The sequence below is a fragment of the Dryobates pubescens genome, chromosome 6 (assembly GCF_014839835.1).
Source record: "Dryobates pubescens isolate bDryPub1 chromosome 6, bDryPub1.pri, whole genome shotgun sequence".
Taxonomy (NCBI): Eukaryota; Metazoa; Chordata; class Aves; order Piciformes; family Picidae; genus Dryobates; species Dryobates pubescens.
Window position 1 is genome coordinate 36,588,188 of NC_071617.1, and position 12,610 is coordinate 36,600,797.

The 12,610-nt window shown below is 44.0% G+C and overlaps 1 protein-coding gene across 1 annotated transcript in view; it reads left to right on the top strand.

Annotated features, from left to right (window-relative positions):
• The first annotated feature begins 412 nt into the window (after positions 1-412).
• The window catches only part of KIF26B (kinesin family member 26B), a 315,318-nt gene continuing 303,120 nt past the window's right edge, over positions 413-12,610 (top strand). The window contains exons 1-2 of the mRNA XM_054162331.1: positions 413-729; positions 994-1,395. Of these exons, the coding sequence (XP_054018306.1) occupies positions 667-729; positions 994-1,395 (465 nt within the window). The 5' untranslated portion in view covers positions 413-666. The remainder of the gene's footprint in view (positions 730-993; positions 1,396-12,610) is intronic.

The window sequence follows — 12,610 nt, forward strand, 5'->3', positions numbered from 1 at the left end:
GAGGCGGCGTGTTGACCCGCGGTGAGGCTCCAGCAGCTTGCTCACGGCAGCCGGCCCTGCAGCTCCGCCGCTGACCGAGGAGCGCATAGGACATCGCAGCCTGGGTCTTGTCTTCCCTTCCCTTGCAAAACTGTCGGGCCCAAGTGGGCAGGAGGATATTGGCTGCGAGGGACACGGAGGCTCCTCCCAGAGCCTGGATCCCGATATTTTTTGAGGCTTTATTTTAATTCAGTTACAAACCTTGGAGAAGGAAACAAGTTGCCGCTGTAGCGGAGACGAAAAGCACCTCTGCTAGGGCGAGCGCGGCTCCCGCTCTCTCTTTCACCTCGCTGAAGCTACCTTGGATGCTTTGCCCCTGTGGCAGAGGACAGCGAGCTGTGCTGCCTACCGAGGGAGTGCTCCTGCACTGGATGTTGCTGGTTTTCTGAAAACAAGTGTTGCAAGGGTATGAGAGAGAAGACAATGAGGAAAAACCGACCGGGAAGAAGCCTCAGCCCCAAGTGTGCTTCTGAGAATTGACAGCGTTTAAGGGCTGAGCGATCCCGTCGGCGGCAGCGGAGGGAGCAGCCTGCCCGTTCCGCTGCGGGCTTCCTGGGACTGGCTATTACCTTCGGATGTGGACTGAGAAACCTGTAGGAAATTCTCCCGCCGCGCTGCGAAGCCACCATGAATTCAGTGGCTGGAAGTAAGGAGAGGATCACGGTGACGGCGCGGAGCAGAAAATACGGGGTAAGTTGTCGGGTGAAGGGGTGGCTCGAGCGGTGACTACCGCCGCGCCAAGGCTCCCGCGCCCCTCGCCCGCAGCCGCTTACCGGCGCCGCCGGCTAGCGCCCCCCGGGCCCTCCTCAACTTGCCCGGCGCGAGACGGCGGCTCCGGGCGCTCTGCGGGGGCGGGCGAGGCGCGGGAGCCGCTGCGGATGCGGAGCGTCCAAGCGAAACTTGCCGGCGCCGCCGGGGCCCCTGCCTGACCCGCTGCTCCTTCTCCCGCTTTAGGTGACCGACCCCTGCTCCCCCACCAAGCCCGCCGCTCCCTTCTCCCCCGAGAGCTGGTACCGGAAGGCGTACGAGGAGTCCCGGGCAGGGTGTCGCCCGGCCCCGGAGGGAGCCGGCTCTGCCCTGGGCTCCTCCGGCACCCCGTCCCCCGGCTCCGGCACCTCCTCGCCGGGCTCCTTCACTGGCTCGCCGGGACCTGCTTCACCCGGTATTGGCACCAGCTCCCCCGGCTCCCTGGGCGGCTCGCCGGGCTTCGGCACCGGCTCGCCAGGCTCCGGCAGCGGCGGCAGCTCCTCGCCGGGCTCTGACCGCGGCGCCTGGTGCGAGCACTGCAACGCCCGCCTGGCGGAGCTGAAGAGGCAGGCACTGAAGCTCCTCATCCCGGGGCCCATCAGCAGCAAGGTGAGGCAGGGGCCGGGACAGGGAGGAGAGGGTGCTGGGAGCGGCCCCCCACAGACGTTGGGGCTGCCGGCCACCTGGGCTCCCCTCTGGCGATGCCACCATGGTGGGTTTTAGGGTTTATCTGGGTTGGGTCCTTTTTGGTCTTGTTCCCTTTTCCTCATCCCTCTAGCTTCATGAGGATCAGGGTACCTCTATCTCTAAAGGGCTGTCAGGCTTCGAGGGGCATCTGTGACAGTCCCTTAAGCTCGCTCCTTCCTTCCCTCTCTCATTGCATTGTCGGTGATTTTGTGTTATTTCTTGTTCCCGGTGAGGGGCAAGCAAGGGTGGGAATGCCAGATTGCTCTCTTCCCGTTTTGATGCCTTTGATCTCTATAGGATGAATCTAGAAAACATCCTGAGACTTGGAAACCAACTTAGTAGTAAGGTGTGTGTGGTCTGATGCCCATGGTTTGTACTTCATTTTAGGGCCAGGAGCAGGAGACACCCTTCTTGTAGCTCCAGGTTCAGATAAGGCATTGAAATGCTGTGTGAGCCCAAAGGTCACCGAGAGAGGCTGTGGCAGATCATGGCATTGAGCCCAGCTCTCCTGGATGTCATTAATACAAGGACAACTTGTGATGCTTCTCACTCCCAGAAGTACTAGATTTTAATTTTTGTTTTATTTTTTTAAACAAGAAGATGTAAAAATACTCAAAGCTGCTGGACCCCTAGTGATGGCTTGAATAATCCTGTGCCTTAAGAGCATGCAAGCATTTCTGAAATCTGGCTTTATCTGACTGATCGTGGATAGAGTTTTAAGTCTTCTTTCTCCCTCTGTTGGGAAATCTGGTACCTCCAAAAGCATACTCTGAAATTATTTGGTTTTATTTTTCTACCCCACTCCCCCCGACTTTTGTTGTGCATATAAACATTAAGGGTAGCAGCCCTTAAAAGAATGACCAACAGCCTTCAGCTGACCCTGTGCTACTAAAATAGCCATCAGTAGGTTCCTCTATAGCAACCCTGTAAGTGTTGTAAATGCGTCTACAGTTCCCAGAATGTAATACAATGCAATTTTGCTGGTCCTATTTGGTCTAGGTACTACCAAATTATAATGTTTACTCTTCCACTTGAGAATTTTCATTAGCAGTTACAATAAAGAGCTATCATGGAAAAGAGATGACTCCTGAGAAAGGGTCCCTGATATTGCTGTTGTGTTGTACCCTCCATTATTTATGTATGTGCTATTTGAGAGGGTTGGTACTGTCTTGAACAAAAGGCTTAGGGGCTGGTTGTTACCTTGCTTCAAGCCCTGCCTTAACTGAATTATTCATGCAGAAAGGAAGGGGAAACCACCACAATTAATGGTCAATCTAACCATATTCATATGCAGTTGATTCCTTGGAAAGTGACCCTCTACTGAAATTGTCACACGTTTTAGTTTCATGTGATTTGTCAGTGATTACTTGCTGTGGGTATGGGTGGGAAACTACTGTTACAGATCTGTGAGCAATCATAACTGAGGTTATTATCAGTTGGATGGGGGCAACATAAAACATAAGCATAAAGGTTTTGCATCCTTTGTGCAGCATGAAATAGAAATTGGCAGGTTTTGCAGTTGTATAAAGATTTGTACAGTTTTCTGTTACTGCAGTAGTGCTAATTGTTGTGGGCTTTCTGAGATGTTATGCTTATGTTACTACTGTTTTTGTTTCTGTTCTGTTGTTCATGTACTTTAACCGATGGTGTTGCTTGGCCAGCCTTTATTCATGTCAGTAGTAAGCCTTACTTCTCTGTTTTGAGACCCCTTACCTGTATGTTTTTTTCTTACACTTCCTTTCCAAACCTTCCAGTTCCATAGGAGTGCCACTTGCCAAACTGTTGTTACCCAATGTGTGCTTTTAGTGGGAAGGAAGGTGGCAGAAGTACTCTGCAGGTGACCCTCTGCTCTATTAGCAGATGTTGCCTGGCACAGTGAGACTTTGGTCTTGGTGGTATCGGATACAAATATCATGGCTATTGCCACTGACTTTTTGGACCAGGTATTCTGTGCCAGTCTTAGAAGTGTTTTGTTTTTGCTGGCATCTGTGGGATAACCCTATCAGTGCCTACTGAAAGGAGAGTAGGGTGTTGGTGTGGGCTTGGCCAGCTCAGCCAAGACCTATGATCTGCCTCTGCAGTTGTGTGCCATAGTAACACTCTGGGGTTGCCCTCTGAGGTGGAAATTCGTCATGTCTGGGGAAAACTTGTTTGGTTTGAGGCTGGAGTCTACCAGACTGTTAATGTAGCTAGCATTTTTTTCAGGGTCCCTCAAGGTGTGCTATTGATTGCTGCTATGGGAATAGGTTTTATTTTTTTTGGATAGAATTGATTCTGCCACTGAATTCAGTACAAGAAGGAGCAGATAAATTCCTAGTACTGAATATGCCCTCAGAACTTGCAAAGCATCTTATGCTTCAAGACTGTGGTGCCCACCAGGACACAGCTAATTTGCAGTATGCCTTTATTAGGACAATGAAAATGTATCAGTCTTTTTCTAGTCAGCCAGATCTAGTTGACTTGCATAATTTTTGGTGATACTGAAGACCACCTAGAAACTTCATTATCGCTATTAATGTAGTCTGTGGCATCTGTTTCACATTTATACTGTATTTAGAAATGCATGTAACTCAGGATATTCTGTGTTGCAGAATGTGAGGGTATCTGTTTTAACATGTATCTAGTAACAGATACTGGAATCTGCAGTAACTTACCCAAACGTGAACCTATGCTGTTTTCTACAGTGATCAGTCATGTAAAAGTCTGTGTCTGTCTGCAGCGTGTAGTGGTATACTTAGTTGCTGCGTAAATAGACCAGGCTTTATGCATGGTCTGAAGCTTTTCATTTAATACAGAAAAAGGCATACTTAACCTAGGGTGGACTGCCTCTGACTAGCTTATTGTTAGTGGTGAGGTGTGGAGCTTTCAGTCTTAAATAGAAGCATTCTCTTCTAACATGTCAACAGGATGAAAACTTGGTTGGTGTTTTTTTTTTTTGGCACAAAGGTGAAGAATATACAATTATAGTTGTGCTACTTGGTTTAAACCATTTCAAATGCCAGGTTCCCTGCCAGTTGCAAAAAGAAAAATGCTAAAAGCTTGTTGTTTCTTTGTCTGCCACTTGTGATGCAGATGTGACTTAATGATGTACAGAAATCATGTGCATACAAAGAATCATGTTTTATGAGAATTAAACCTTATTGTAACCCCTGTGCAAAGCACACCTGTGGGAAATGACTAGCACAGGTGGTTGTTATGGTTGCACACTGCAGTTTGTAACTGAGAGGATCTTGGAGCGTTTGTTGGCTGGTTTTGTAGGGGTTTTGTTAGGGTCAAATATCTGCATACTCATAAGGATTATCTCAAATCACTAGTTTTGCAATTTTTTGGGGCTGTTTTCAGAGGGGCCTTGGACAAAGGTCTAGAATACTTATGGCATCATACTCCCTCTTCATCAGAATTTGTGCGAGATCCCATTGCCTTCTTGTTGTGTATCAGATTTATATTGTGTGTAAATCAGTTGAATGTTAGTAAGAATAGTCTCAAGATGACGGTTATAGATCTGTTAGTACAGGATTCCAAAAATCCTGAGGACAGCCTTTAAGAGGTAATTTGAATGTGTAGAGATGAACAGCTGCTTGGGCATGTTGTGATTGGGTTGGGAAGTACGAACACTATTTTAAATGCCAGAGATCGATAGCACTGATGTTGTTAAATGCTTTATACTGTGAACTATCCTGTAGCTAAAATATTTGCTTCTAAGAATTGGGCAAGCTGTGGTTTAGCACAGTCTGAAGAAGGGGAGAGACTTGCATTTAGGGTACAGTGTTGGTTTCTTTTTTTAACAGATTTACTGATGTTCTATCTCACTTTCCCCTTGCATATGGTTGAACTGGCCTTCTCTGATTCATAGGCATTCATTAGTCTAAGACTTGACTAATATTAATAATGAGGAAATCCCTGAAACTGATCTAATGAAAAATAGATTCCTGTTAGCTTGTAGCTACTTAGGAAACATTCCCAGTAGAGATGGGACAGTAATGAACCTTCCTTGAAGCTTAACAAGTGGCAGAATAATGGAATTTCATTTCCGCCCAGACCTTTAATTTGTGAACAAGCACGGCCAGTCTGTATGGTGACTTAATTCACTGTGCAAAAAAAATCTCAGGCACCTAATCATTTCATCCCAACTCATTGTAATGCAGATGGGATTATTGCATTAGAAATGTGATTTTAAACAGCCTGAGGCAGTAATTTGTCAGCATTTGGAAGGATTAACTCTATTAAAGTTTAGGCAACAACAACCATTCTTTAGTGTTGCATCACAGGTCACAATACCAAACATTTAGCATAACTCATCTGTGAATCTTCTTACAATTGTATTTTCCCTGGCAAGTTGGGGAAACCACAAGCTACTTCACTTGCCCTGGGATTACAGCTGTTTACAGACGTCTGGAGGAGACAAACTGATTTACCTTCACCTCTGAATTAATGTAAAACCTTTTTCTAGGAGCAGCTGGAAGTCTTGCTGCTGCAATTCATAGTGTCAGCATAGGAAATGATTATAAATATTCCTTTCAAGCTTGAAAATATCTTTGAGGTAAGGGTGAAGATACTGTATGTTAAAGACTATATTTTAGGAAGCTGTTGAAACTGTTAGCTCTGCAGCTTTCTATATGGGATCAAAAAAGCTTGCCATTACTGAGTGTCCTGGAGATTGGGAATAGACATAGGATTATATCTAATGAATTCCTGACTCCTATCAGGAAATAAAATGCTTTTAGATCATACATGGATCTTTGGAGGAGCAAGTATTGATGTTTATTTGAAATAATTCCCTAGGTATGACCAAAATTTGAATCAACTTGTGTGTCTGTTGTTGGGATAGTGTGTATTTTTATTTTTCTTGGTTTACAGACTTGCCTATGCATCTGAAAACACTGTCAATGCTTAGTCTGTAGCTGACCTCTTCATGCTATTAAGTGGCAGAAGTCCTTCAAGGTGCTTTATATATATATCACGATCTCTAAAATCACCTTGTATCTTTAGATAGTCATTTTGCTAGAAGTAAACATAGCAGTCTTGTCCAACAAATGTGGTATTTTGGCATATCGTTTTGGAGGGGAGGAAGAAGACACATAGTTCATGCTGAATTCTCCAGACTGTCAGAAAAAATGTTACACATTGTCAGTATGGGCCACTGACCTGTAATGGCATTCATGCCTGCATCAACAGATTATTAGAATGTTGCAATGCTGTGCATGTGGGGTCAAAAGACATTTCAGTTTTGCCACATCAGCAGCGCATAGCCTTTGACATCCCGTAATTGGGGTGCTTCCAAGCACTGAACTTGCAGTCTGCCACTGCAATAAACTTGACTGTCATGTGCTACATAATGATGTAGTAGGAACTGCGACATTTTGTGACATGTAGTTTACATGTCAAGAGCATGAGAGATGTTCTAAGTTAAATTGCTAGCTTAAATCTTAGCAAAATGTCATGCAGATCTTGATGTGTATATTAATAAAATGCAAGGAATAAAAGTGTATGGGCTTCCCCTCCACCACTGGAAAAACAATTCCTAGTCAACATTACTTGTTCCTAAAGCTGCAGTTCAAGGACTATTCCTAATTGCAGAAAAGCAGATTGCATATTTACTTTGAATTAAGTAAGCTGTAGTATGTAACACCTTGATGGATAAACATAGTAGTATACCAGGAGCAGAAAGCTCTTTCCAATTATTAGACCAAATTTTGGTTGCATTGTGTCACTTCTCATCAGTGTCAATAACTAAGATATTGCTCTTCTAGAAAACAGTAGCAAATTAATACTGTGAGCAGTCTGCTGCCATCACGCATTGAAATGCTGCTGCTGTTTGGAAGCTTCAGCTTGCATGTTTGAAAGGCACGGTGATCTCTCATCAAACAGTTTAACATGGGGTGGTCATTGGAGCAAGGTTGTTTTAGATGATCATACCATGGTTGCATTCGTATTCATGGGTGTATGGAGCTCAAATCTCCAGTGACTTATGTTACCCATTTTTATTTTCAGTTCTCTTCTATTCAACTTCCCTACATTAAATCAGGGTTTAAAAAACCCAAATAGAATTAACCAGGTTGGAAGAGACCTTTGAGATAGAGTCCAACACTATCTAATCAAATAAACCATGACACCAAGCACCCCATCAAGTCTCTTTCTAAACAACTGCAGTGATGGTGACTCCACCTCCCTGGGCAGCCCATTTCAATGGCCAATAACTCTTTCTATGAAGAACTTTTTCCTAACATCCACCCTAAACCTCCCCTGGTACAGCTTGAGACTGTGTCCTCTTGTTCTGGTGCTGGCTGCCTGGGCGAAGGGACCAACCCCACTTGGCTACAACCACCCTTCAGGTAGTTGTTGACATCTTTCCTAAACTGAGAGGCCCAGAACTGGACACAGGACCCAAGGTGTGGCCTAACCAGTGGTGAGTACAGGGGAAGAATGACCTCCCTGCTCCTGCTGGCCGCACTGTTCCTGATCCAGGCCAGGATGCCATTGGCCTTCTTGGCCACCTGGACACACTGCTGGCTCATGTTCAGCCTACTATCAACCAGTACCCCCAGGTCCCTTTCAGCCTGGCTGCTCTCCAGCCACTCTGACCCTAGCCTGTAGCACTGCATGGGGTTGATGTGGCCAATGTGTAGATTTGTTGAATCTCATGCCATTGGACACTGCCCATCTGTCCAGCCTGTCAAGGTCCTTCTGCAGAGCTCTCCCACGCTCTAACAGCTCAACTACTGCCCCCAGCTTGGTGTCATCTGCAAACTTACTGATGATGGACTCCATACCCTCATCCAGGTCATCAGTAAAGATATTAAAGAGCGCAGGGCCCAGCACTGATCCCTGTGGGACACCACTAGTGACTGGCTGCCAGCTGGATGTGACATCATTCACCACCAGATAATGAAGCTGCTTAGAACTGTGTTTAGATCTCCAATTTTGAAACCAGAAAAACAATTGGCCACCTCCTTTGTGCACTTGTAATATCTTACAGCATCTACCACCAGGCTATACATTTGCCTATGCTCCTTCTCTTTAGATGATGTTATAGTATAGCTTAGTAATGTTTTGAGAGTGTTTTTGAGATTTCTAAGTAAAAACACAGACCAAAACAATGTGCTTAATGGGGTAGGGGAATGCTGGTTGAACTGTTCTGAGCTTTGGATGGAGGCTGGTCAAAAGATCCTGCCAGAGATGTCAGTTTCTGAAAAGTCTTCCCTGTATAACACAAACTATTGCACATTTTGTAAAACCATCAAAGAAGTAGGGAGAAGGAGAGGGGTGTGGGTCTGATCCTTGTCAGTTTATTGACTTGCATGACATTTGCCCTAGTTGAGGGGATTCTGATCTCAGTGAAGCCATCAGGATTACATTTAGGCTTCAGCTCTACCATATACCTCTAACGAGGGAATTCTCGCATGCATTTAAGGTAGCAGTCAGACATGCTGCTGGAGCTGAGCAGAGCTAAGATATCCTGGTTCCTTGTGGGTTCAGGAGGAGACTTGATAGGGTGCTTGGTTGCATGGTTTAGTTGATTAGGTGGTGTTGGATGATAGGTTGGACATGATCTTGAAGGTCTCTTCCAACCTGGTTTATTCTATTCTATACCCAACATGACTTTTTTTCCCCCTCCCCTCTGTATGAAGGTCACAAGCTAGCATACCTGCAAGTCTCTTTTGTGAATGCATGGTGTGAATACATGGTGGTTGCTTCTTGCCTTAGTTCTTTTCAAAATGATTGCTAGTTCAAATGCTTTCAATGGCACTGCTCTCTAAACTCAAATCCTTTTGATTGAAAGGCCAGGGAGTGACTGGATGTGCTATTACAACAGCAGATGAGAGAAGCCTGATGATAAAGGTACTGATGAGATCAGCACAATGCATCCCACTGTAGCTGCAGCTGTAACTGATACAGAATATAAGGATTATGTTTTAATTACTTTATGAAAGAAAGGAAAAAATTATATTAGCTGTACAGAAGAGTCAGCGTTAAGAAGTCAGTATGTTTGCTTGCAGACCAAATGTGTGGGTATGGTATCAGAAAGCATTTTGTTTTATTTGAAATACTGTGGTGTAGTAAGGCTGTTAAAAGCTACTTACCATTCCAGCATTGGTGTACTTCTTAAAATTTATTTTTCATCTTCAGTGGTGGTTACTTTTGGTTGTCACTAAGCCCTGCTATTCTGTTCAGTCTGTACTCATATATAGTCTACGGTTGACCTTGTATGTCTTATATATATATTATTCTATGCTTTCTAGCAGGGAAGAAAAAAGATTTCAGTCAAACTTTCAGACTGGTTTCCTCTTATCAAATTTCCTCTGAAACTGCATTTAGCAGTAGACTTTGTGCAAAAAAAAAAGGTATGTATTTTAAAATATTGCCAAGGAAGTTTTGTTTGAGAGACCTGAGGGAAATGATGGGGTACTAAACTGAACTTTGCTTGCTGTTCATAGTGAAAACAAAAGACTTGCCTCAGAAGGAACTGGGCACTTCTAGATTCACATAAGCAAGTCCAGTGTGGGTATAAAATTTGTGTATTGAACCCCTTGTGCCTCCCTGTTAAAATAGGGCTGAGTCTGCTTGCTTTGCCCTGGAAGTAAGAGACCTTAACTTACAGGCCTTGTGGTGTCTGCTTTGTTAGAAGCTGCCTAATGATCTTATTCAATGGGCTTGGTGACATGGGAGAAGTGTCAAAAGTCTTAAATTTATTTATTCTAGTATAAAAAAAATTACTGCCAGCCAATATGAATGTGGCTCTGGAAAACAATTTGAATTTCTTGCTGGTGATGTGTGTCAGAAGAACTGTGGGTGCTGGAGATAGGATATCTGTATCCAGTGCAATATGACTGTTCCTTTTATCATAGGCATACTTGAAGATATGGAAGATTTCTGCAGTGCTAAAGAAGATGGTTGCTCTAGAGTTCTTTGCTAAAAGCTGGGTGGAACTTGGCTTTTGTATGTCCTGGGTCCTGTAGAAGTTACTTGCGCAAACTCCTGCCTAACCAAAGCCAAGCTTGTACTTAATTACACTGAAGTTATGCAGGAGAGTGGGCTTCTGCCTTCTAACAGATAGCCCTAATGATTGTATGCTACTATTTCTTGCTTTCTGATACTAATTGGATATTCTTATTTGTCTGTGCTTCTAAGCAGGTCAGAGGTTCATTTTGCTAAGTGCTGAATACTGAAAGAATTACCTGTTTACTCCATCCACCTGGTGGGAAGCAAGGCAGTCTTGGCTTTATGCAGGCATGTAGCAGCAGGAATAGAAGCCATTACTCTTCATTTCTCCATTAGTTTCACTGCTCATTTAATAGTGCTGGGCAAAGAAAAACATTAATATCCTATTCAGCAGCCAAGTGCACCAAATTGGGAGTTGTGACTTGTGTATTTTCCGCTTCTCTAATGGTACCATTAAAACTTAACAAGTTCTCTAAATCATGTTAGTATTCCCAGGGTTAATATTGCTGGAATTGCTTGCAGCATTCCCGCAGGAAGAGTTAACAGTGGCTGAGGCTGTGCAACTGGCATTTCTTGCTCAGAGGGAGGTGTTCAGACTGGCACCAGAAAGGCACAGTGAAGTCTTTGGTGACAGGGCATTTGCAATACACCTACCTTCTTTCCTGTTCACCTCTCCCTTTTCACTCCCTCCCCTTTTCTCTTGCTACTGGTCCTAAAGCTGTCATTTCAGGTCATACTTGTTAGGTTTTTAATGGAAAGTCTTGACAATAAGACTACACACATGTGAGCCTAGCAGGAAGGCACACAAGTGTGCTAGTCTGTGCAAGTGTCAGATTGAAGGGATTGTTAGACCATAGATGGATTTTACTGGAGGTGGAGGAGGCTAACAAAGTGGGAGCTGCAATTAACACGGTATTTGTTAGAAAGGAATAGCTGGCTGTCTGGGCAGATGGAATGTAGGGAAGTGGTGGTAGCTGGAAGGCCATTAGTGATGGCTTTGTAAGCAGTTCTGCAGCATGGGTGGTAAGCCTAAATCCAGAACTGCTCTTTTTAGCATGCCTCATAAGACTTCCTTTTCTCTCCCTCTGTGGGTCAAATCCATTTTTTTAAATAATGGATTTTGCAAAAATCCTGTAGATTTTGGTTAGGATTTAGATGGAGAAAAGAGGTTATGGTTGATGGGGTAGCTAAGAGAAGAAACTGGCTTAAAGGAGCTTTTGGGTGCACTCTTACCACCATTAAAAACAAGGATCTGCAAAATTTTGCAGAATTGTGGTGGTTTTTTTTTTTTTTTTTTTTTTTTTTTTTTTGTGAGGCCATTAATTCATTTTCTGCAAAGAGGCTCTTTAGTGAGGAATATGAGATGGGACAGACAGCTCACTGAAATCCCTTCTCATTTTAAATATGTAGTTGGGATCTGGTTCTTGTAAGTTCTTGATGACAGCTCTGATATCAAACAATCTTTTCAGAATTGCTTTCTCCAATTATCTTTCAATTGTTGGAAGCATTTGATGACACTTCTTCTTTATCCTTTTTTTGACTGGTGAACTGTTGGGTATTTGGCTATTAACGTTTTTCAGTTAAGGGGTTGGGGTAAGCACTTACAGCAGATTGGCCAGTACATTTTGGTGTCCTAAAAGACAAGCTTCTGTGACAATAGGAAACAGCCCCTACAGGGAGAGGTAGGTGGGTTTTAAGAGGAAGAAAGCAGGCTGTGGAAACAGATGAGGTGGGGGATGAAGTGCTCCTTGGTTGATCCAAGCAGCAAAGGAACAGTTCTTCCATGGGAAAGTTGGCATTCTGGGGAAGTAGGGACAAATGTGTGGTAAACCAGAGCTCTTTAAAGGACTGAGCTCACTATAGGTTTCTTTGAAGGTTTACAGAAATAATATGAAGGTTGTGTGTGTTTTGTTTTGGAGTTTTTGTGATGTTCTCTTAAAAGCCATTCCAATCACTTTTCATGTCCCCATCCCCTTTTTCAAAACAGAAACCAGCAAGTGTCCAGAGAAGTAGAGGGCAATTAAACCAAGGTTACATTTGGCCTAATGCATTTCAGTATTTTTCATTCTGAAATGATTTTCTTCCCAAGTACCAAGGTACTGGTGCATCTTGTGATCCAAGGATATAACTAGATCTTTCTGTCTTACATTGACAGGACAGAATATAAAGGTCTGTGTGAAACTTGGTAGAAAATGTG